General features: G+C 42.6%; 1 protein-coding gene across 1 annotated transcript in view; it reads left to right on the forward strand.

Annotated features, from left to right (window-relative positions):
* The window catches only part of LOC117460097 (zinc finger matrin-type protein 4), a 66955-nt gene extending 40385 nt beyond the window's left edge, over window positions 1-26570 (forward strand). Inside the window, exons 5-7 of the mRNA XM_034101332.2 lie at window positions 2798-3055; window positions 15209-15305; window positions 26380-26570. Of these exons, the coding sequence (XP_033957223.1) occupies window positions 2798-3055; window positions 15209-15305; window positions 26380-26401 (377 nt within the window). The 3' untranslated portion in view covers window positions 26402-26570. The remainder of the gene's footprint in view (window positions 1-2797; window positions 3056-15208; window positions 15306-26379) is intronic.
* Window positions 26571-26865: the final 295 nt, after the last annotated feature.

The raw sequence follows: 26865 nt of genomic DNA on the forward strand, positions 1-26865 counted from the left end.
TATCTCAAAATATACAAATTCAGAATAATCATTCACACGTCTCTGTTGCGTCTCGTGCGCCAAAACGATTGGTTCACATCAGTCGACCTGAAAGATGCGTATTTCCACATCCCAGTATATTACCCACACCGGAAATATCTGAGGTTCGCCTTTCAGGGTGTCTGTTACGAGTACAGAGTACTTCCCTTCGGTCTGTCTCTCAGCCCGCGAGTGTTTGTACGGTGTACGGAAGCCGCGATAGCCCCGTTAAGACAACGGGGTATTCGCCTGGCAACTTATCTGGACGATTGGCTCCTTCTCGCACAGTCGGAGCAAGAGGCTATTACGCAGACGAATGTCCTCGTAAAACACCTGCTCGACCTGGGTTTTGTAATAAACACAGAAAAGAGCATGTTGTCCCCAGCCCAGACTGTACTCTTCCTGGGCCTACGCCTGAATTCGGTGTCCTTTACAGCCCGCTTGTCAGCAGAGAGAGTGAAAGCCTTCAGGGCTTGCCTCGCTTATTTCCAGCCACGCAAATATGTTCTCTTCAGTTCATGTCTGCGGTTGCTGGGGCTCATGGCGTCAGCCATTCTGGTGGTACGACTGGGACGCTTACACATGAGGGAGTTTCAGCGCTGGGTAGCTGCCCTCAGATTGGCGCGCGGAGAGTGATGGTCACTATGAAATGCGTAATGGCTCTGCGCCACTGGCTGCACCCGACTTTTCTAGTACGGGGCGTGCCTATGGGTGCTGTCCTATCGCGGAAGGTGGTCACCACAGACGCATGTCTGACGGGCTGGGGGGGTATATACGAAGGTCGACCTGTGAGGGGTCTCTGGAGCAGAGACCTCCAATGGTCACACATAAATTATCTGGAGCTTTTAGCGCTGTTCCTCACCCTGAAACGCTTTCTGCCTTTTCTCAGAGGATATCATGTCCTCGTGAGGACAGACAACACGACTACAATATTGTATATAAACCGCCAAGGGGGTTTGCGTTCTCTCCAGTTACACATGCTGGCACGCAAACTGATCTTATGGAGCTGTGGACGTCTCCTCTCTCTGAGAGCGACGCACGTACCAGGAGTGATGAACCTCGGGGCGGATCTGCTGTCCAGAGGTGCACCACTGTATGCAGACTGGACTCTACATCCAATGATTGTGAGTCAGCTGTGGGTGCGTTACGGCCGAGCCGCGGTAGATCTGTTCACATAAGGCAGGCAGGCAATCTTTCACCCACACCCAGAGCGCTTGGTACTGGGCCTGGCCCGTGAGTGGTACAATCTGAATACAGTGGGGCTCCCTCAGAAGGTGATAAACACTATTCAGAGTGCAAGAGCTTCCTCCACCAGGTCTCTCTATGACTGTAAGTGGAGGGTGTTTGAGGAGTGGTGCCTTCAAGAAGGACACATCTCTTTTCAATGTCCTGTCGGGGTGATTTTATCATTTCTACAGGACTTGATTGATAAACACAGAGCTTTCTCTACGATCAAAGTGTACCTGGCTGCTATTGCTGCATGCCATGTGGGCTTTGAGGGAAAGACGGCTAGCCAACATCCTTTGGTCTGCCGTTTTATGAAAGGGGCTCGCAGGCTCCTCCCTGTTTCCAGGTCACTGGTGCCCTTATGGGACTTGGCAGTGGTTTTAGATGGGCTCACTCGACCTCCATTTGAACCCCTGGAAGAAGCTGACATGAAACTCCTGTCACTCAAGACAGTGCTGTTACTGGCTCTGGCATCTGCCAAGCGAGTCAGTGACATTCATGCGCTCTCTGTACATCCTTCATGCACTCAGTTTGCCCCGGGGCAAACGAGAGTGTTGTTGAAGCCCAACCCTGCCTTTATACCTAAGGTGGTTGGCTCATGTACCTCCATTGACATTGTGGCATTTCCTCCGCCGCTGTGTTCCTCTGAGGAACAGCGGCCGAATTTGCTGTGTCCAGTTCGGGCTTTACGCATCTATATGGACAGGTCAAAAGAGTTTCGTTGTAATGACCAACTCTTTGTATCCGGGGCTAACCCTCAGAAGGGCAAGCCCGTTACCAGGCAACGGCTCTCCCACTGGATTGTGGAAGCAATTGCTCTGGCTTATAGGAGTCAGGGTTTGCAGGCACCAACGGGCCTGCGTGCTCATACTATTCTTGGACTGGCTACATCCTGGGCTTTGTTCAAGGGTGTTTCCATCCAAGACATTTGTGCAGCAGCGAGCTGGTCCTCGCCGCTCACTTTTGTCCGCTTTTACAGGCTAGATGTCTCTGCTCCAAGTGTGGCCCGCGCAGTGCTGGGTCCCGTGTTGAGACAGAGTTCTACCTAAGTTCTGGTTGTTTTTGGTGATTTTCGAGATCAGTCTAGCAATACGGGAGTTTCAATTTCCCATAGTGAGACATCGAACGGAGTGTTATGAATTAGAACTATAGGTTACTTACGTAACCCCAGGCCTCAGAGTAACATGAAGTGAGATGTCTCACCAGACGTCCCTTCTTGCTAAAGCGAAGCGAGAAGAGGTGCTTATTTTGAATGACACTGCGTCGTAGCGCAAGCTACTTAAAGCGTGGGTGGATTCCCTGACGTTGACGTCAAGATCACCAGCCAATCAGGATTGCCGTAATGAGATTGATGCTTCTGTTTGCATACACGTTGAGGCACATCCCATAGTGAGACATCTCACTTCATGTTACTCTGAGACTGGGGTTACGTAAGTAACCTATAGTTTCCGTCAAACTCAATTAGATGTTATATTAATATGCTCCCCCTCCTCCCTGTGCAATCCTCACCCTCCGTCTCCACTTCATAACTGTTCACATCTTCTTTCCCCAGACTCCTCCCCTTCCACCCCGTTGCCCGCAGACCCCGCTGCGTGCCCCACTCCTACCCCTGACCTGGCATGGCCCCTAGGCGTGGTCGGGGGAAACGGTGGAAGAGAAGCGGGGAAGTACTGCTGCCTGTGCGGCGCCTGGTTCAACAACCCGCTGATGGCCCAGCAGCACTACGAGGGCAAGAAACACCGCAGGAATGCAGCCAGAGCACGCCTCCTGGAGCAGCTAGCGGGCAGTCTGGATGCCACGGAGAGCACAGGTCAGACTCCTGGCCCCGGGCCCACACAAGTGACGAGAGAAGGGCAGACGGGGAGTTAGCACTTTGTAATACGAAAGATGATAAGGGGGAGATCAGATTCAAGATCTGTGGCAGCGAGGGTGGACTGAAATGTTCATATGCCTTTCTATGTGGTGTCCATTTCACCGATTTCTTACTGAGGAAAGCCACACCCATTATTCACAGACAGAATTAGCACCACCAGCAAGTTACTGTTAAGGTCGGCTTATTCACATTCACTGTGCATTCTGATGAATACGGGTTCTGTGACCCACTACCGGTGTCCTTGAACCATATCTGTTTCTATTAATTATGTGCAATACTTTGATTTACATGCTGCTGCATCGAAAACAATATCAAAAATGATAGAAAACCTCCATTTGATTCAAAGATTTATACTTCTGTTTTAGGGTGATCACAACATATTTAAATGTTCAAAGGCATTGTTTTTATTGTGAAACTCTGTCTGTCATTTGTGTTTTTGAAGAAGCACCAGATATATCCAGATATAGCGGTTTGGGTTTTTTGGGTAAAACAAATAATAGGGCTGTCGAGTTGCATTAATTGTACCTGTAGGAATTTCTTTAAATCACTTGTAATGTAATACAAGATCATAAGGGTACTAAGCTAAAGATAAACAAAATCATATTAAAGCTCATCCATCACCACAAACATGTGTTTCTCACTAGAAGTGTTTCTGAATGTTAACACATCAGTCAATCCTCTCCATGTTGGTTGTCTGTGGTCACAGTCCCCTCATATTACAGCATAGCTCCGACACTTGTTACTAGTGCTAGCAGTGCAGCATGTTAAACTGTCCTGACAAAGTAATGGGACCTACAGTATGTTGGCATGCTGCATACATCATACCTACAGTAAAAGGAAATACATTACGTTATATCATCTAACAACATCATATTTCTGCTGAAAGTTAAGGATGAGTGCCAAAGTAAATCAGGAACTTGTGTTTACGATTGCACTGAAAGGTTTGGTTTTTTCTGTTATAGAATTAATTTGTAAAACACAGGTTTATTTAATTACGTAGCGATTCCTGGGTTTTAATTTCTATTCTTTCTCCCTCCTACACAAATACTTCCATGCACAAATGTAGCAGCAAGAGCACACTTATTCACATGCTCACACACACATTTATGCCAGAAGGGTATTCTAATAAAATTATTAATAGTCTTTGGCACAGGAAGTGATTTTTTTTTAATTCCTGGTTCCTATGAGTGATATCGTCTAACAGCCTCCTACTGCAGCAGCACACAGCCCAACATACTGGGTGTTTCTCAATGTCGAGTACGCTTGCTTGGTAGCACATGTCTGCCGAGCATCTTGCTTCAGAAGCGAGGCAAGAATCCTTCCTGGCATTTGGAAAATGAAGAGTGGAACAGGCGAGCAAGTGTGCGTCATATGCAGTGGTGGCACTAGGGGGTGGCTACTTGGGTTCAAGCCCCGGACATTTTCTGAAAAGCCCTGGATGTTTCACTTAAAAAAAAATTACTTTTTTTTTTTAAACGTCTCGGGAGTAATGTGCAGTGCCAGAGTCCACCAGAGAGGCAGCCGCTGCGGGACAGTAGCCTGCGTACTGCGTAGCCTTCCCTGCCCTGAAGAAGAAGTGATCCTTCCTAGTGCCTGACGAGTTTTAACCTAATAGCCTATAAAGTTATGGATATTAGAAAGTTATTTTCATCGAAGCAGGCGCCACAAGCTGCAGCAGCAGCAGTATCAGCAGATGACAACAATGTCACCACCAGCAGTAAAGAAATGGATGATGTTTCAGGTTTATGAATCTCAGGGTGATATCTGCACTCTGGCTGACTGAGTAAGAAGTGAAAAGAGTGATGTAACCAGTGGTGTTTTTATATGTACAAAAGTGGTGGGGCACAAACAACTTAGATGTCTATAAGCTTCTGCAGTGACGTGCAGTGAGGTTCATGGCTGGTGAGGCACTGACTCTTCAGGTTTACAAATATTATATTTTGACCTAAATCAAAAAATATTATTTTCAAAAGCTTTTTTAGTCTGATGCTTCGATTAATTTTAAACAGACAGTTCAACAAAAGGATACCCAAAAAATGTAATTGTATCATGTAAATATTGAATTGTTCTCTCTTAGTAAGATCCCATTTTCAATAAAATGGTGGTCTTACCTTGACTTGAAGATGAAGTCCATTTGCCTATCCTTCTGGACAAAAATCTCTATTACTTTTTTGTAAAAGTCCTCCTTATCTTCTTGTAGTTTCAAAAGTCATTCGAAAATTATAAAAGTAGAGTAGACATGTGGATATTATCCGGCTGAACAAAACGTGCATTTATCTAACAGTACGTTTCCCACAGATCTTATTTCGAGCTATTTTCTAAAATCCTATGGAGAAATCTCATTGCTTTTTTGTCGAGGGAAGCCATGCGCAGCTTACTTCCTGGTTTTAGGACGCGTCACTGCACCTCTCTCGTCTCCTCTTTACACACCACACTTTTCACGGCACACGTACTTACAGCCAATCAGCTCTGAATTATGTGAGATGAGTATGGTGGGGATGGCAACTCAGTGCCCCTATGGTCAAATAGGAAAATACTCTGAACATGTGCAGTGTAGTTTTTACAGTCACCGTTCACTTAGACAGTGAGAGGGAGGGGCATGATCAGGTTTTGTCCCACATGGCTCTAAACAGCTCAATAGGCACACACTGTAGACACTAATTAGAAGAACACAGACTAAAACAGCAATGTACAGACGAATCAGATGATTAAACATGATCTTAAAATATATTTTATATACAGTATATATATTTTTTTGTAATCATTATCTTTTATACTTTCTGCTGACACTAGGTGGGGCTGTACCTTCAGACTATCGCTCCTGATATTCTACCGTTTCTCACCCATTTCATCAACACTTCTCTAACTTCTGGTCACTTTCCAAACAGTCTCAAGGAGGCAAGAGTAAACCCTCTCCTAAAGAAACCCACTCTCAACCCGTCTGATGTTATAAACTACAGGCCTGTCTCTCTCCTCCCGTTCCTGTCTAAAACACTTGAACGCGCTGTCTTTAAACAACTCTCCTGTTATCTCCATCAGAACAACCTGCTGGATCCGCACCAGTCTGGTTTCAAGGCAGGTCACTCCACAGAAACTGCCCTCCTTGCTGTCACTGAGGAACTGCACACTGCTAAAGCAGCCTCCCTCTCCTCTGTCATCATCCTGTTGGACCTGTCTGCTGCATTCGACACGGTGAACCATCAGATCCTCCTTCGCACTCTCCAAGAACTTGGAGTTTCAGGCTCTGCACTTTCCCTCATCACCTCATACCTCAAAGACCGTACCTACAGGGTTACTTGGAGAGGGTCCGAGTCCGACCCTTGTCAATTAACTACAGGGGTCCCTCAGGGCTCTGTTCTTGGTCCCCTCCTCTTCTCCCTGTACACAAACTTGCTCGGATCTGTCATTAGCCCGCATGGTTTTTCATACCACTGCTACGCTGACAACACCCAATTAATTATGTCCTTTCCCCGTTCAGAGACCCAGGTCGTCGCACGCATCTCTGCTTGTTTAGCTGACATCTCTCAGTGGATGTCCGCTCATCATCTCAAGCTCAACCTTGACAAAACTGAACTGCTTTTCCTTCCGGGAAAAGATTGTCCCACTCTTGACCTGACTATCAAGATCGGCACCTCTGTTGTTTCCCCGACCCAGACTGTAAGGAATCTGGGTGTGATCCTAGATAACAACCTGTCCTTCACTGCAAACATCGCTGCTACAACCCGCTGCTGCAGATACACGCTTGACAACATCAGGAAGATACGTCCCCAGCTGACCCAGAAAGCGACGCAGGTTCTGGTCCAGGCTCTCGTCACCTCACGCCTAGACTACTGCAACTCCCTCCTGGCTGGTCTACCTGCATGTGCCATCCGACCTCTGCAGCTCATTCAGAATGCAGCAGCTCGTCTGGTCTTCAACCTTCCTAAGTTTTCCCACACCACGCCGCTCCTCCGCTCCCTTCATTGGCTTCCGGTAACTGCTAGAATTCACTTCAAGACACTGGTACTTGCGTACCATGCTGCGAATGGATCTGGCCCTTCCTACATCCAGGACATGGTTAAACTGTACACCCCAGCGCGTGCTCTACGCTCTGCATCAGCCAAACGACTCGCTGCACCCTCGCTGCAAGGGGGACCCAAGTTCCCATCAGCAAAAACACGTGGGTTTGCTATCCTGGCTCCAAAATGGTGGAATGAGCTCCCCACTGACACACCTTCCGGCGCAGACTGAAAACTCATCTCTTTCGACTCCACCTCGAGCGATAGAATTACTAACAAAGAACTGCTAACAGAGCACTTATATACTAATAAAGGACTGGCTTATCTATAGCCAGTTGAGTAGCACTTGAAATGCTTGGCTCTATGAAACCTGATGTACTTATATGATTCTGTTTTCTTCAAGGTTGTGTCTTCCTGGTCGAATGTACTTATTGTAAGTCACTTTGGATAAAAGCGTCAGCTAAATGCAATGTAATGTAATGTAATGTATTATTAAGGTAGGGTTAATTTTGCTCTCAAAGTGCACCAGATTGATGCTTTTAACTTCAATATTCCGTGCGCAAAGCATTGTGGGGATTTTAAGACCGGAGTCTACACATGTGAAGCCTCGAAATTTCTCCAAACGAAGTACGCCGGGCTCGGTAGATTTCCAAGTATGCTGGACATTGGAACAGTACTTCGGTGGCACTCGATGACGTAGTATGCTTGAAATAGTGGCTCTGGAGCAGCTTTACTCGAGATTGACAAACACCCACTCTGCGAGTACCACAACACCTCGACTACACACACATTCCAATCTGACACACTGCATGCCTACACTGCTTTGTACACACACACACAAACACACACACACACACACACACACACGCAAATCCTCTGTGAGCCGAAGCTCTGTGTGCTCTGTGTGCTCTGTGCTCCAGGTGCCATGACACAAACCATCATCTCAAGAAGCCAATCATATTAAGAGCATGAGTCATGTTGCCGCCTACACTGGCTCAGAGGCTTTAAGTGGTGTCATGTTGGATATCGTCCTCCTTCCACACATTGTGACCCACATCCCACAACCTCAGCTGTTTTGGGGTTTTAACTCCAAATCTCAGCATGTAACTCCAGAAGATAAATCAAACTTGAAGTATAACATAGTCAGATTTGTATTTGATCAAAGATATTTGCTCTCGGTGGAGAGTGACGCTCTACTGCAAAATCTATTACCCGCCTTCTTTTCAAGGGCAATGAATGGTCCCAGATTTCCAAGTGAGCTCACAGCTGACGTGATCTATTATACGTGCCATCAATCAAGTGTTTGTTCCAGTGCCTACAGTCTGAAACACTTTGTTCACCGCAGTATGGCTCCATTGTCAGCAGGCGTTTGTTCTTCCTGAGTTAGACACATTTCCATTGGTGCAAGATTCTCACATCTGATTGGCTTTCATCACCGTTTCAGGTGTGAATTCACAGGTATAACCGGGTGTAATCTCGTGGCTGAGCTGAGACAGAGAGGAGGGAGAAATTGTGTCTCAGCCAAGTGCAGATTCGTCTCTGTCCTTTTGTCCTCCTTTTCACGCTGTGAAACTGTTTTCTCTTTACACTCGGTTTTTCTTTTTTTCCTCGCCCTCTTCCTTCTGCTGCACTCTGTCTTGTGTTGTTGCTGTGGTATTTGTGTGTGTAAATGCATGCGCGTGTGTGCGAGTTCACCACTAGGGGCTCCTATCTCTCGTCATGTCTCATCTGTCATCCTCATTAACTCCCCACGAGTTGCAGGTGAATTATTTACACACCAATATTTCCTCTCTCTCTCTCCAAACTATAGCTGCACAGACTGCCTGCTGTATTGTCTGGATGTGTCATATTGATGACACTGACCTTTACTTGTACTCGCATATTCTGTCTTTGTCTCTCTCCCTATTTCCAGCTTCCCCTTTCAGACTCTCAAGACCAAAACATATAAAAAAAAGGATATGACATTTATATCGAAACCTTTTCTTACTCCTGGATTTTCCCGGTGTAATTGTGCAGACAGGGCCCAGGGAAGTCTGTGGTTATTCTTCACAGCTAGGTGCCAGACAAAACCCTTGGAGATGGATTACGGAGGTGGACGAGGGAGTTGCAGTGGGGCTGGCCACTGACGAGCAATGGAGCCAGGCTGACTCGGTTGTCTTTTTACATAAATCACGACAGGAGTAGAAACCCCTCAAGACAGAGCCGGGGCATTGTCTCCACTCTCTTGAGACTCAGTAGATAATTAGAAGCAGTGAGATAAGCGTCTAGGATTGGGCTACATGTGTGTATGTGTATGTGTATGTGTATGTGTGCATGTCTGTGTGTGTGTTGTGTGCGTGTGTGAGGACTGGGGAGGTACCAAAGCAGGGAAATTGCTGTGTAATTGATGACTGTGCCGGTGTTGGGACACAGAGCTGACCTCATCACCCATGAGGCAGCACTCACCGTGACAGAGTTGCAAAAGCAAATCGCTTTTATACGCGCACATGTAAACTAGATAAACTGCAGCAGGTACTGTAAATCCCACATATAAATACCAGTTTTTTCTTTAAGTTTTATACTTTCCCAGTTGAACGATTTATCATCAACACTCATATTTGCGTTCCATGCTGTTTTCTTACACGGGACATTATCTGCTAGATAATAATAATGGGCGCCTCTAGATAAGCATGTTATTTGTATATACAAGTCTAAATGCTGACCTTTATTGCACTGGTTCTCATTAACCATGACTGAACTGAACAGTCTAAATGTGTTTATTATATGTACAGTACATGCTATTTTATCGATACTCATTTATTACACTCGCGTAGGCGAGGGTATCGCAGCCCACTGTCATTAAGGCCAAATCTTAATACAAATTGTGCTCAGGAAGGAACTGTATTTACCTGGCATTATGACCAAAGAGGTTTAAATATTCCAGACTTTAACGGATTGTCCCTGACCAAATAGTAAATATTGGAAATCCTGCCATTTACTTTTTCCACTTGATAACCAAGGCTAAAAAGCATCTCTTATTCCTATATGGTCCTCTTTCATAGTATTTATTTCACAACTACATGCCATTTCTGAAAGATTTCATACATATCTCAAGCATGTCATCTAATGTACACTACAAATGTAATGTTTTGACATCAATCCTGAAACTCAGGTATCAAATTGGAACTGTCAATACATCATATCAAGTGTTCAAACAACGAGTCTATTTATAAAGTGCTGCATGAATGACTCTTAAAACTTGAAAATGTGTTAGCATCTTACTACTTCCGGTTCCCTCTTTTCGGAGTCAATGTTGTTCTGAACATTGGTTGGTTGGTTGGTTGGTTGGTTGGTTGGTTGGTTGGTTGGTTGGTTGGTTGGTTGGTTGGTTGGTTGGTTGGTTGGTTAGATGCCTGGAATAAAGGTGTGGTTGAGCTGAGAATGTTAGTTTGTTGATAGCCAAATCTTAGCCTTTTACTTCTGGTGATTGCATTTACGCTCAAATAAAGAAATAAAAGTGGTCTTAACATGTTGGGCTACCCTGCTGAACCAAACGTGCAAGTCACATAAATGCATGTCTGCCAGAGATCTTATTTTAACCAATATTTCAAAATCCATAGGAAAAATCCTATTGCTTTTTGTTGAGGGACCCCTTGTGATGCTAGGTTCCGGGTCGGTAAATAAAACGACATCACTGCACACCTCTAGATGTAAAAGTAAAGTTGAGATGGAGGACAAATAACACAATTTAATTAATGAGCTGTAGCGTCAGTTTGGAAACTTAAGAATATGGTAGTTTTATCTAAAGGCATTACTTCAGAAATAGTTTGTTTCCTGTGTATGATACTTTTTCGTCAAAACAGATGGTCTGTCCAATTACTGTCACGTTCTCTGCTAAACTAATTAGTCCCTCTATAGGTCCTTCAAAGATTGTAGCTTGGTAGAATTCCACTTCCTTCTCACTCTGAATCCCTGCTCCACCCCTCTCTGCGATGGTATTTGTGATATATTCTAGGGAGACGTACTGTCAAGCCTTTGCGGCAGACTGTTGGTTTTGATCGCATCTCAATGGGCTTCTTTCTGGATCCAGTTTCATTATAATCTTCCAAAGCACATGGTAAACTAATGGTGTACTACAGCACAAAGGCTCTGAAGAGCTCTGAAAACTATTATGCCTGCCTCCACTGCGAATAACACTACACATGAATACCACAGTGATATTCCCAGATGCAGTCGGTCCCAAAGGAGGAAGCAGAAAACAAAGGAAAATTCTACCTTGAAAAACTTGATGCCAAGCGTTTGTTGTAAAGTATGTTTAAAGCTTTTTTTTTCTCTATGCGTTCTAAAACCAAACTATTTAACCAACAATGTTCAATACAGTCGTTTGTGCTGACCACTGCCTGTAAACCCTGAGAGGCTGCAGTTAGCGCTTGGCGACTTCAAATGGGACAATAGTGTTGCTTGTGCTGAGGCCTACTTAGAATATATGAAACTCAAATTGCAAAGAAATAGTAAATCTCTTGAAATGAACAACCTTTTCTCAGTTTTCTTCCAACATCTCATAACTTTTTTGACAAACACTTAGGCGTCATTCCGTCATTTTGTTGCTTTAACGACAGTCACAACCCGCTCCACACCCACTGTCTTAGCTCATCTCACCCCCTCTTTTCTCCCTCCCTGGCATATCTTCATGTGTAATTAACGAGGCTTAGAAACACCCTCACAAATACTGCTCATGCTCACAAAAAACCCACATTCACAACCCTGCGCTGCATGCTGTCAGCTCAGTTGCACACACACGTTCCCTGCATGTAATTAACATGGATTAGGGCACAGTGTTTTCTTATGCCAGAACTGCTATATTTAACCAAAGTTAACACCAAGTTGTGTGTGTGTGTGTGTGTGTGTGTGTGTGTGTGTGTGTGTGTGTGTGTGTGTGTGTGTGTGTGTGTGTGTGTGTGTGTGTGTGTGTGTGTGTGTGTGTGTGTGTGTGTGTGTGTGTGTGTGTGTGTGTGTGTGTGTGTGTGTGTGTGTGTGTGTGTGTGTGTGTGTGTGTGTGTGTGTGTGTGTGTGTGTTTTTCTGGCACAGACACAAGCTGCAGCATATTGTACATCAGTGCATCTCGGCCAGGCAGTGGGGAGGTTACATCAATCAGTCTGAAAGCAGGGAATCTGTCTTTGTGCGCGTGCACACACACACACACACACACACACACACACACACACACACACACACACGCGGTTAATTGTGTACACAAGAAAATACCTCTGTGTAATCCTTGCAGCGGTACAGAATTATGAGGAAGCGAAAGGGAAGAAGAATGAGAGAATTATCATTCCTTTCTTTTTCTAAATCATCTCTTATCCAATGAATTGCCTTTTCATTAAGAGAGAACAGAAGTAATGACATTTTGGTTGAAGAGGATAATATCTCTTTTTTTTCCTCGCTTCACACACACACACTCCGTTATTAGCTCCTAATAGATGCAAAATATCAACATTCAAGCCAAGGCAGCGCTTCCTCCAGGCAACTAATCCAGTTTTAGCTTTCTTGTAAATGACTGTTTGTCCTTAATCACCCCTGAAACAGACAGAGCGACTCAGACCACAGGGAGCAGATATGCCACATTATGCAGCCGTGGCCCAGTCGAAATAACCCCCCACCACTCCTAACTGTATCACAACTTCATCCCCCAACACAACACACTTCACCAATTACCGCCACAGAAGGTCAAAAAGGTGATGGAATACACGGCAACTCGTAAATCTCAAGGACAGTAATGACAGTGGAGAAAAGGGCACAACCACATAAGCAAGCACACCCAAATGCAGTCGCCACAGCCAGAATTAAACATTTGTTGTCAGAACATGAAAATGAATGTGCTCAGAGAAGGAATGGGGGGGGGGGTGTTCATTGTGGCACACTGGGAGGGAAAGGGCTTCAAGTTATTCGTTTTTGACTGCTTTGCCATACAATTCCGAAGTGTCAAGGTTGTTCATCTCTGATTGGTGGTGACGGCATTACGGTGCGCACAATGTGAGAAAACAAAAATAGAATTTGTATAATACACATGAAATACACAGGCCAACTATGTTATGTTGCTGATTGATCTATCCTTGTTGATACAGAGAGCTTTTCCTGTGATCCTCTGCCCTCATGAAAGAAAACGTGTGTGTGGCCATGCTGTAGTTACCACATACAAGAGGACTCTTTTGGGGGAGGGGATACACATGTCATTGTTTCCATAGATATATATAAACACTAGATGGCTCATGGGAGATTTTCCAGCGTAGCTGACCGGCCGCCATCTTGCTACAGTTAACAGTTACTCTGATTCGCGTTATGGTAGCTGTTGTAAGGTGAGTGATCTGCACAAAAATACTCTTAACTCACTGAAATCTTGACTGATTTACAAACGGTTTGGTTTATTATAAACATGATTAGCATGGCTATGATACAGGATGCTTGGACATGTTGAAATTGCAGCTTTTCTTTGTGTATGTGGTTGTATTTATTAGCTGGCTAATAACACGAAGCTGTCAGTGAGACCTAGTATTACAAAGTTGACCCAGCAACTTTACACCAGTGGGAGAGGCAGAACTGCTCTTTCTTTTCAACACAACTTAAGTTACACATGATTTCTTCCAAGTGGTTTGGCTTGTTAAAAACATATTGCATTATGATACAGGAATTTGCTGGCTTTGTGTTTACAGAAGTACCTGACTATGCCGGACTTGTGTGCAGCCTACGGATGCTCTTATCACCGCAGTCTGTCTGTCTGCAGTCTATATGAAGATCTCATGTCAAAAATAATTGTGATAAATTAGACGGAACTGGCCTGTCTGTAAGCACATTTTATGTTGGTTTGGTTCTTCTGATAAAGGTGTGAATATCTAAATAATATACAAACATATGCTATTGTCATTAGTTGTGTCCCTGTTCTTAAAGCTAAGGCATTGCTAAATTAACAACTCTTGGCTTACAGAGTGGTAACATGAGACCGATTTTTATATATAAAATATAAATGTATTTTAATTTTATAATTGATTTTAAATATTAACAAGATAATAAAATAAATGGAAATATATACACCGGCAAATATTTAATATAAATACCTTGTGTGTGTGTATAGCTATTGCTTTATCTGATTAATGTTGTTTTCATATGAAAGTCCATGATTATAAGTATGCAGTATCATAACTACATCTTTGATGTTTATAAAAAACCAAACCGTTTGAAAATTGGTTGAAAATTGAGCAAGCTATGGTTATTTAAATAGTAAACCATAATGTTATGAATGAGAGCACTCCCTGTAGCAAGATGGTGGCCAAGTGGCAATGTCGGTCTCCATTGGCCAGCAGCGCGTGTGAGCCATCTAGTGTTTATATATATATCTATGATTGTTTCCCCCTATGGTCATTAAAGCCCAGCATGCATTTGACATCACTGCTGCAGTGTGACAATTACCACGTCTCCGGCTCCTCCACTTGGTCTTTTTATACACGTCTTAATTTTCTCTGGAAATGTTCCTTTTTCACCTAACTCTCTGCCTCGCCTGCCCCTCCCCTTCTCTCTTCACCCCACTCTGCTCTGTCAGTATCTCTATCCTCATCCATCTATTTCTGGGTGTTCATCTCGACCACCTGCAAACCCTCTAATTAGCTCACATCCGTGTCTCAAGCACGCATTCACAGATACAATAAAGAGTGCACAGTCGTACACAAGTGCACAACCTGCTGCACTGTTCTTGTTTTACCCAGAGTGTCCCAATTCCTCCACCTTGTTGAAGTTTCAAAAGGCACCTTCACACACAAACATAGGAACAAAATAACATTCTCCAAGGTTCTAAACATTTATCTGGCTTTCTGCTACTGATCACTCCAATCAAATATTCTTCTAGATCCTGTAATGAGGATAATTAGTATGCACTGTAGTGTAAAAGAAAAATGTCTAAATGACACTCGTCAGTTCAAATGTGTATCATGGCTGATGTTTGCCTCACTGCTGCTGCTAACGATGATCCAGTTGATGAAAGTGTGTTAAGATTGAATAAGCTGTACAGTACTTATTGAAAGTGCCCTCGCAGTAACCTGTGTGTTTGTGTCTCTCCAGGGCTGCGCAGTAGTTACTCTTGCAGTGTCTGCAGTGTTGTCCTAAACTCTATCGAGCAGTACCATGCACACCTCCAGGGCTCCAAGCACCAGAACAAGTGAGTACCGCCACTGAGGACATGATTCACTATCCATCCTTTCATCCACACATCCAAAAAGTTTTGAAAAGAGATTTACAAAAAGTTTTGAAAAGAGATTTACAAAACAGACAATTCCCACTTTTTAATGTGTATCGTTCTTTTTTACAAATGAGTGCATCACCATAAATATATTTTAGGATTGACAGAATGGGCCCTGTTTGTACAATGCATTGCTTTGAGTCTCTGAAGGACTTTATGTGAGAGAGATACAGCAGGCAGCGAACTGCAGCCAGGAAGAGGCTGTGACCACCATTTTCTAACTGAACACTCATGTTCCTGTCTTGTCCTACAGAGGAGAAGCAAACTATGTCACACTATGGTCATGGTATTCCAGTTTACAGTAATCATTTAAAAGAAAATACTGAAATTGGAAAATTATTTTGGTTGGGAATGTAAGAATGTTTTTACAGACAATTTATGGTTGCCCGTTGTCATGGTTTGTCATTAAGTTGAGTTCTGTGGTTCCAAAGATGTCTATTTTATAAATGTTGTTATTTGTAATTTCAGACAAAATATCATAACCTAAGCATTCATACTGTGCATTTCTGTGAACAATGACACGGGGAAAATACTTTTACACTGACAGGGCAACATTTGAAATATCTGACATGCAAAACAGCACAGCTGACATTCACAGGATAGAAATAATTTATAATACACATAGAAGCCGCAGAAATGGATGTGGAGCAGGCTGAGAAAGCGTAATGGAAACAGGGTTATTTATTATAAAGAATGACAGTCACGCAATGAGATTTTGTCCTTTTTCATTACCGATATGAACATATGTCATCACAGCCAAAGTGAGGGAAATGATGTTTACCAGCAGGAAAAGTGTGTGATATGGAACAGAAACAATTCATGCATTTACCATGAGATAGCTGTGTGAGTGTGGTTATAGGCAGTGTGTTGGCGTGTGTGCATGTACAGTATGTGTCTCTGTGCATTTAAAGCGATGTAATGAAATGAAGTAAATGGAATATTTGTTTGATGACAGTTGCTCAGGGATATAAGTTAGTTGTTACGGCTGTTTCTTTTTCCCTTTTGTCTTTTTTTAGCGTTGAGGCACTACAGCTGAAATGTCTGTATTTTTCCACCTCAGAGAAACACTTGTTCCGGTTTCGCACACCGAACTACGGCAAACACGTTGACTGTTAGTGGGTGTAGTGACAATAACAACGGCAAAAACAGGAAGGAGAAAGGCAGATGGGGAAGGTGGATGAGATGAGAACAGAAAGTTACTAAGATAGGTTTTCTTTTAGCTAAGGGTAAATATTTGTATAATCTTTCTTTAGAAAAAGGCTATATGTGAATTATCATGTGTTCCCCCTTATTCAGACCAAACAGTAGGTGCTATGGTTGGACACTAGTTATTAGAGCATTTTCTCTAATAGTCTTTATGCACTCACTGCAAAAGCTTCCATCATAACAAAATACTAATATGTTTGGTTGGTTTAATGGATTATAGTTTATTAAACAAGAAGAAAATTAAGGCTGATAAAGGGAACGGTACAAAACAAACCATCCAGAAATCATGTTCAATATCCTGTCCTAGAACAATGGAATAATAGACTATTGCAGATCACTGCACAAACACCAAGACAAGAAATGTATAAATGTATTAATAAGTGCCACTTTTATTAAATAAATAATAAGCTCAAGAACATTTATTTGTTATGCAATGCTTTTTTTAAATGGTTTGTTTAATCGTTAATATAAGAGTTAACCTCAAGGGACTAAAAATGCTAAATATGTTACAATGAGTGAGGCTCAAACTCGAGGATTAGTAAGGAGGTAGAAATGAGGTAGATTACAACAAAAAGAAAGTGACAGCCTAACAGATTAAAAGGGAAGTTTTAAAAACACTCTTTCACACACTTCTCTTACCCAGAGAACTTGTTAGATTTGCCGAGGTAAAATCAATCAATCAATCAATGTTTATTGATATAGCCCAATATCACAAATGTTACATTTGTCTCAGTGGTCTTCACAGTGTGTACAGAATATCAGTATGACAATACTGTCCTTAGACCCTCACATCGTACAAGGAAAAACTTCCGGAGAAAACCCACAGTTTAAAGGGAAAAATGGGAGAAACCTCAGGGAGAGCAACAGAGGAGGGATCCCTCTCCCAGGACGGACAGACGTGCAATAGATGCTGTGTGCAAATTGAAAAGATAATACATTTGCAACATAGGTAGTCCAAATGTTTTGAAATGCATGTGTGTATAATAGGAAGATGAATCTACGAGGATATCCATCCAGGACCGATGATCCAGGACCACAGCCACGACTCGTGATCCAGGACACAGGACCGCAGGATCATCCATGACTCCGGATCCCGGCGTATATACTGTAGACACCAAAAAGAAAGAAATTTGGGGAAGCTGGGTTAATCGGAACATGAGAGTACACAGGTATAGACAGAGAGAAGGAAGAAGTAAGATGTCCCCCGACAAACTAAGCCTATATCAGCCAAACTAGGGGCTGAATCTAATCAGCCCTAACTATAAGCTTTATCAAAAAGGAAGGTCTTAAGCGCACTCTTAAAAACGGATAGGGTGTCTGCCGCCCGAACACAAACTGGAAGCTGATTCCACAAATGTGGAGCTTGATAAGAAAAGGCTCTGGCTCCCATTGTACTTTTAGAGACTCTAGGAACAACCAACAACCCTGCATTCTTGGAACGCAATGCCCTAGTAGGACAGTAGGGTATCATGAGTTCTTTAAGGTAAGATGGCGCCTGCCCATTAAGGGCTTTGTAGGCGAGAAGAAGAATTTTAAATTCTATCCTGTGTTCTATAGGGAGCCAGTGTAAGGCAGCCAGAACAGGAGTAATGTGGTCCCTTTTCCTAACTCTGGTTAGTACACGGGCTGCAGCATTTTGAATCAGCTGAAGCGACTTGACTGACTTCTTGGTACTCCCTGATAATAAAGAGTTACAATAATCCAGCCTAGAAGTAACAAATGCATGGACTAGTTTCTCTGCATCGTTTTGAGGCAAGATATGCCTGATTTTTGCAATGTTACGTAGATGGAAGTAGGCGGTCCTTGAAATTGATTTTATGTGGGCGTTAAAGGATAAATCCTGATCAAATATAACACCAAGATTCCATACAGTCTCACTGGAGGCCAAATTAATGCCATCCATAGTTAGTATATCTTTAGATAATTTGTTTCGTAGATTCTTCGGGCCAAGTACAATAACTTCCGTTTTGGTCGTGTTTAACATCAAAAGGTTTAAGGTCATCCACGTTTTTAAGTCCTTAAGGCAGTCTTGAATTGTATTTAGATGATTAATTTCATCAGGTTTGATTGATAAATATAGTTGAGTATCATCCGCATAACAATGAAAGTTTACAGAATGATTCCTTATAATATTGCCTAACGGAAGCATATATAATGTGAACAAAATAGGTCCGAGCACTGAGCCCTGTGGCACTCCATGGCTAACTTTGGTTTGCGTGGAAGATTCATCGTTAACACGTACAAAGTGAGAGCATCAAAAAAGTACATTAAGCATTTTATACAGATTTGAAAGATGACTTGATATACTACAGAACAAGGTTCTCAGCTAAACTTAAAGATGAGGTTTAAAAATGACCATAATGGACAGCATTATTATATTCACAAAGATATAATATTGACTAGCAGGAAAATGTGTTAGTGTTTTTGGATTATGTTTCCAGAAGGCAATGTCCATTAACAACCAAATGCCACCCTGCAAGATGCTGAATCCTACGGTTTTTCACTCACTCAGTGGGCCTGGATAGGAGTGTCAGCTAAAGTCCTAAAAAGTGAGATTGTGGAGATGTAAAATGTCTCTGCACAGAGGCTGTAAATCAAGGAAAAGATGGTGCCTCATAACTCTCTCCTTCTGTCAGTTAGACTGTCGTAAAGCTGAAAAAGGGCAGACGTACCGAAAGAGTCCTGTTTATGAGAAAGAGACGGAGAAAGCTCGATTGACTGACATAAGAGATATGTATGAGAGAGTATGGAGCACAGATACATAGAGACAGATGGGAAGAGAGATCAGACAGACAGAAAGACACATCATGTTTGAAACAGAGGCAAAGCCAATGAAAAAAGGATTAGGATGGCAAAAAACTGGGATGAATTGATAGGAACAGACGGATGGACTTGCAGTAGAAATGTAGTCATACAAACTGAGACACGGATGGATGGGAGACAAGATGCTGCAAAGAAACCAAATCTAAATTGCAGCTGAGAGAAAATCTCCTTAAATTGAAGTAAAAGGTGGAGCCAGTAAGATAAGGAGCAGATTTGGAGTTTGCACTGAGGCTAACCCAGGGCTGCTGACAGCTGCAGGGCTTAGGATAAGGAGGGGACGGATTGACAGGACATCGACGGAAAGAGGGCAGTGAGAGACAGACTGAGGGAGAGGTAGCTAGAAGAGGAGCATCTTCCTCATCCAGCTTTCTAGACACGCTCACAGGAAGAGGTTTGAAGTACAGGAAGTTTGGTAGAGAGGTGTATAGAGCTGGGCTTCAGTCTTATTCACAGCAGTGATATTAACTCAGCATTGTGCACTGGCATGTGATGCTTAGTAGCACAACGAGTGTTTGGTGTTATATTAAAAAGGAACAAAAGTTTGGGTAATTTACAGACAAATATTTGATATTTGATATCCCTACCCATCCAAAGGTTCTGCTTTAATACACAGTGCATGCATTATTGTAATTGTTTTAATGCAGAATCCATGTTTTACCCAGATGTTTGTATAATTGACTGTATTCATATTTTAAATAATCATGTGAACAATTCCCTGACTTTTTCAGAATACAAACCAAAAATAAAAACACTTATTCATATATTTTGTCTTTATACAAACATGATAAGCAATGAGACAGCGCTTAATGATGTCTGAGGCTAAAGCGTTTATGTGGCCCATCATTTTGGATTAGTTCACATGTGATTTTACAGTTTATGTAGTTTAATAGCATAATAGAAATGTAGTTTGACCACTTTATTCTTAGAAGTTGCCGTTCTCTATTTTTAATGCAAATGCTATGGATTGTATTAAATTCCCTTCAGCAGCGTGTGTAGGATACAGACTTAGAGACAGTGTGCATAAAGTGTGTAAGAGGTCATGAGAGAGCCCTCAAAGCACCAGCGATTTGACAGTGCGACAGCCCTGAGCCCTCGCAGACTTATTTTGCGAGCCTGTGCCGGATTCTGTTAAGTCCAGGAGGGTAAAGACTAAACTGGAAATAAATCTTGCCAGCTCTGTTACATTGGAGGATCGATCCTCCGGGAAACATAGAACAAGAACAAAGGTTCCACCTCATCGACCTCACTTCCTCTGCTTCACTCAGGTGAAACACAATACATGAGATGTGTTGGGAACCAATTCAGACCAAGTCTCATTTATAGACACATAACCAATCAGCAATGTACATTACATTAAGTAATAGGGGTGTGCTGTTATAGCAATTAAAGCCTTTTTCACACAAGATGTGAGTGTCACTTTTCTGGTGACATGGGAGTGGAAGTGGAAATGAAATCTCTCTCTCTCTGAGGCATTGGAAGTTCTGACATAAGAATTAATGAGGTGTTTAAAGTCTACTTACTATAGGAAAAAGCTGTATGATTATTGAGCTGCACAGAAAAGTGGTTTATAGTTGTAAACAGTCATGTGTTGGTGGTGTGAATGTAGAAACATGTGAGTACTTATGGAAAAAAGACTATTGAGATTTTCCTGTTCCTATCTCTTGGTTGTTTACAGCGTGGACAAGGCTTTTCCAAAGTGATGTGCGATCTTGCACCATAGCTTTGACTAAATGTGGATGTGTGGATGTCTGTGTGTATTTTTGTAGGGTGTGTGTGTTTTTTCACACTCAGGATGAGCTTTGGCTTGTGTAAGGAGCTTTCCGAAGGAGACGAAAGCACGTCTGACAGTGGCAGGGGATTAGCTCTCACCGAAGAAACATCCATGAAAACCGTGTGTGTGCATCTTCGTCTACTTGTGTGTATGCGGCCCACTTCTATGTGTGTGTGTGTGTGTGTGTGTGTGTGTGTGTGTGATGTCTAGGAATGTGTCATCATAAAACAACATATTTCTCTATTCTTTAAACAGCTGGGTGCATCCGTCTGCCAGCTCGTCTTATCTGTGACGTGCATGTGCCTCATCCCCAGTCAGCTGCAGACGGGCTGCTGTAATTGGACCTGTACTGGATAATAACAGCGGAGATATAACTAGATAAAACTTGGCATGACATTTGCGCTGTTTACAGTGTGTTACCATTAAGACAATGCACTTAGCTGGCCAGTATGAACTAGCTCGATGAATATCAAATCCCCGTGTTGGTTCCTGACTCAAGTACTGCCAGTAAAAGCTAATGGCTTGTTTTAAAAAGTGAAAATTAAAGAATGAACATAAGGCTGTCAGCAGAGAGGAGGTGAATTGGTTATTCCAGCCCTACAGCTGTGAGAAAATCTGGCCAACGTTTTGATGATGGCAGGCTGTTCCCAGTGGTGACTGTGCCTGCGTTCATATGGGAGATCTTTTTTTAGTCAACTTTTTTAAGTGATATGCTGTATTTGTAAGGGGATGCAGCAATTACTTTGTGACAAAGTTTGTGTTTCAAGTTTTGATTCTGCCAATTTATGTTTTCTTTATTTTACTTGCAGTTTTGATTAAAAGCCCTTTGTAAATATAATGTATGCAAATAGGATATTACTTATTTTTTGGATAAACATAATGACATAAACAAGATGGCAATCCCCTCAAATTTAGTTATGAGACTCGTGACAAGAACATGCAAGTGGTTCAAATGTGTAAGACCTAGTAGCAGCAGTGACTGTATACACACACTGTAGAGTATTTCCTTAAATGCATCTTTTATTTTATAGACCCCTGAATCAATTAAATGTTTATGTACCGCAATTACTGTTTGAATACCTGCCAACAAAAATGCCAATAATATTGGCTTATTGGCATGCTGGTGCGTGAGTCAGGCTCTGTTATAACGATCCTTCTGCATCTGGTTCAACATTGTTTTGATCAATACCATCCAATAGTCTGAGCCAGAACAAGTGTTGCTAGAGAGCTCATACTCGCAGTACAGAATATCCTCAAGGCATTGTGGTTGTTATGCAGTGATTACCAACATGAATAGTTTTTTTGTACAAGTACACATGCATTTAAAGATATTTCTAAAAACAGAAAACAAAGGATCTAAGTAAAGCGCAGTTAACTTGATGGGAACTGTCAGCTGGGTAGTACTGTATCTCTGATCTGATCTGGCTTTAACTACCCGTATAATAATATCCATGTTCACATGGCTCACTAAGCTCCATGGCCTTTGCTCTCTGGGTGCTTCTTCATTGTACAACCCCGACCTCTGGCCTGCCTTTATGTGGGATTATGTGCAGAGCGTGTGCTTGTGTGTATTTGTGATGTGTATGCTGATGTTAACGTAGGCCCTAAGGGTATAATGGTAAGGTCAGGATCAATCCTTTTAGCCTACTCACCCTGGTAATTATTCAGCATCAGTGTCACAGAGGACACACACTACAGCATAAAGTAATGCACGTTGAAGAGAGAGAGAGGCAATGAGAGAGAGAGGGAGGCAGCGAGTGTGAGAGATTACAGTGGTTAGTATAAAATAACTGAATGTGAATAGTTGAGCCATCGACCAGCTAAAGACCATGCTGCGTGTGTGTGTGTGTGTGTGTGTGTGTGTGTGTGTGTGTGTGTGTGTGTGTGTGTGTGTGTGTGTGTGTGTGTGTGTGTGTGTGTGTGTGTGTGTGTGTGTGTGTGTGTGTGTGTGTGTGTGTGTGTGTGTGTGTGTGTGTGTGTGTGTGTGTGTGTGTGTGTGTGTGTGTGTGTGTGTGTGTGACTCATGTGTGTGTGTGTGTGTGTGTGTGACTCATGTGTGTGTGTCCTCTCCCTGCTCAAGGCAAGGTGAAAGGTTAATTCAGGTCTGCGTAGGTCAGCTGTCCTCACATGGCCCCTCTGTCACACCTGAACACACACACATGCATGCTCATGCCTTTAGGCTCAGCTTTGTCTACCCAGAAGGCACTTGATCATGGGCTCCATAGCTCATGGGCTCCATAGCCCAAAAATCACAGGTTTTTTGTTTATATAAACACATGTAAATACACAAACCCTGCCCTGAGCATACTGTCTGCAATGAAAATAAGGCAAGGGTGATGAGGGGGGGGGTCATGCCTAAATGACTCACAGCTCCCTTAGCAACTCCCCCTGCTTGATGCATTCACCTGACACACACACACACACACACACACACACACACACACAGGTGACCTTGGCCACACAGAGGCAGATGCGCTCTATCTGCACTCTGCCTCACACATCCTCCTACTGTATATCTCACCTCCCACATGTGTGGCCCTGGGACAGATTATTGGATTTAATAGTTACCACCTACAAACCATAACCATCTTTTAACCCGTTCCCTCTCCTGAAATCTGCTAGTTTGAATGTACGTTTCTGAAATAACTTTGGGACAAGAATATAGAGCTGAACCTGAAGGCATCTGGTGAAGCATACCTGCTGCTCCTACAAATATCTGAATTAATGAGTCGATTGGTTTATTATCGATGGTCGGACAATTACTCGGCAACAATCTAGACAAACAAATTAGTTATTTGTCTCGAAAAAATGTGCCATAGCCTAAATATTGTTGTGAATATTTGCTTTACTTTTAGGTCACTGTAAATAACATATCTAAGACAGTTGGGGATGTCATCAGGCAATTTGATGACCCCCACTTGGGCTCTAGAAAATTGTCCTGGGCATATTGTGTTATCTTTATTAACGTGTTATAGCCTGAACCAGTGGTTCCAGACCTGGGGGTCTAAAGATAAATGTAAGCAGTCAGCAAGTGATTAAAACAAGAAAAAAAGAGATCTGTTTTTCTTACTTTTAAAATATATTTCTGGGCCAGAGGGCTTATATTGGAGATGTTAGAGTTGAAGGGCAGAGACAGAGGGGAGGACAATCCTTGAGATGTTCGGCCGGTTCGGGATTCAAACCAGCTTACTATGTTGCGTTGACCGCATATGTGACACCAGCTCTAACCACTGAGCCATGTATTCCTTCTTGTGAAAAGTGGATAGTGCTACTGTACATCTTTGTCTCAAAAATAAAACACATTTGTTGCAACTTCTCAAATATGAAAATGTGCTCCTTGTTTCCATCTGAAAAGCATATGGTTCTTCAGTGAGAAAATCATTTTAAGGACATCACCTCTAGCTTGGTAACGCGTGATGGGTCTTTTTCTCTTTCTTTGGGTCAAAACAACTAATGTGAAAATAACTGACGGATAAATAATGAATTTAATCATTAGCTGCAACTCTACCAATCATAAATCATCCTAAAGCAATCTCCTCTCGTAGAAGGTCACAAGCAGCGTTATTATAAGAGGTCACAAGCCAAGAAGGATGTGAACCTCTGTAAATAAAGCAAATCAATACTGAATATAACAGTTAAGTGCAGCCTTCATCATATATCCAAACACAAAAGCCATCGACTCGTGTGAAGGGTTTTTCAGAAAGATCTTTAAAGATAAGACCAAATGGTTAGAAAATCTAGACCTAGCAAACAAACAAACTATGTATTATGTAATGCACCTTTAAGCCATATAGACTTTAAACTATACTGATTATTTGCAATGCAAGTCTTTTGCACCCCAGAATGGACTGATCCCGTTCTCCCTCCATCTTTGACCCAATTGTTCTGCTCTTCCCGTGTCCTCTTGTGTCCTTCATTCCCTCCTCAATAACTGTGCCCTCCCCAGAGAACCAAACAGCCTACAAAAGTCACACCCTCCCACCCCTCAAACAGTCCAAAGGGCAGTACGAGTCCCGACAGAGCGGACAGGGTGTAGAGGCCACTGTTTTAACAGCCATTACGGGGATCTCTCCCTCTCCCTCTCCCTCTCCCTCTCCCTCTCCCTGTTGGAAGTGTGTGTGGGGCAACACTCCAATTAGGAGTGTTGTTGGTGGAGGAGTGGCTTTTCTAAAAAGGACTGATGAAATGGTTGAATTTGCGTTGCCGTTTTTACAGGCAAATGGCAACGAAACAACCAACTTGTTTCAACTTAATGAGTCTGATTTTGTTTGTATTTCCAAACATAACTACCAGCATTGCTCAGCTCATTCTGAGATGAAAACATTTCTTAACTGCATCTTCTAACAAAATAAAAAAACTTCTCAATCTCACAAGAGGAACAGTTTGAGACAAATGCCCACAAACAGCTGCAGAGATGAAAGAGTCATTGTTATACATCCATAATATTGTTGGGATGTCTGTTGTAAAATGTCAGGCAATTGAATAAATGAAATGTAATCTCCATCTTTTTCTGCTATTGTTCGCAAAGATCAGCTTGCTGATGATAAATCGTCCTATGGGGGCTCCAAATATATGTCATTAAATATGTGTTCTCAACTAGATGGGTGTTGCTTGGCGTTAGCTTCAATCCAAGTTATCTCTTTGTTTTAATTAAATGTGGCGACAAAGCTACAGAATGCAGCCACAGCGCCTGTCATCACAAAAAACAATCAGCAGCTGGAGATAAAGGCCAAATCCGCAGTAATTATTGCACCTTAAACACAAGGGTTTAAGCTCATATCTTTCTCCTTTGTTTTAATTTGTGGAACTGCCAGATGGAAAGCATTATAGACGGCTGTAATTATGAGACGATTGTGAAACCGGATTATTGGTTAATGCTTCACATCGAGTGGAGCCATCATTCTCTGTGAAAGGAAATTATGTTCAGTGTGGAAGACAACAATAAAGCAATTCAGTGCTACAGCTCTGCATGTGCATCTTCTCACATTCGCAATGTGGACGTTGTTTATTCTGCCGTACTAAGAATGGCAAGAGAAAAAGATTTAAAAAAAGGTAAAGGGCTTGGCAGAAACAAAACATTTCCCCCCGAGAGGGCTTGATGTTCCCTGCAGTTAAAGAGCACTGTCTTGTCGGATCTGATTGTGTCACAGGCAAAACAAGATTAACAAATTCTTTCCTGTGTTTTGTTTTCAGCCTGAAGCAACACCAGCAGTAAGCCACGGAGACAGGCCACTCTGGAAAGAAGAAGAGATGAAGACCGAGATCATTGGAGTAAACAACTTCAGAAGAAAGGACTTGTGTCAGAAACCGAAAAGTCTGAGAAAGTAGTGCAGAGTAGCAAACGTGTGTGTGTGTGTGTGTGTGTGTGTGTGTGTGTGTGTGTGTGTGTGTGTGTGTGTGTGTGTGTGTGTGTGTGTGTGTGTGTGTGTGTGTGTGTGTGTGTGTGTGTGTGTGTGTGTGTGTGTGTGTGTGTGTGTGTGTGTGTGTGTGTGTGTGTGTGTGTGTGTGTGTCACAGGCATTCATACATGCACCCGCAGTATGGGTCATTGTGAGAGCGTTTCTATATTTGATCTAAATATATATATCTGAGGTTTATTCAGCACCTAAGTGTTTAATACCTCAACACAAAACAGCCGCCAGAAGACTTGCGGCTGCATATTGCCATATAACTCCTGTGT

This window comes from Pseudochaenichthys georgianus, chromosome 15 (assembly GCF_902827115.2).
Source record: "Pseudochaenichthys georgianus chromosome 15, fPseGeo1.2, whole genome shotgun sequence".
Taxonomy (NCBI): domain Eukaryota; kingdom Metazoa; phylum Chordata; class Actinopteri; order Perciformes; family Channichthyidae; genus Pseudochaenichthys; species Pseudochaenichthys georgianus.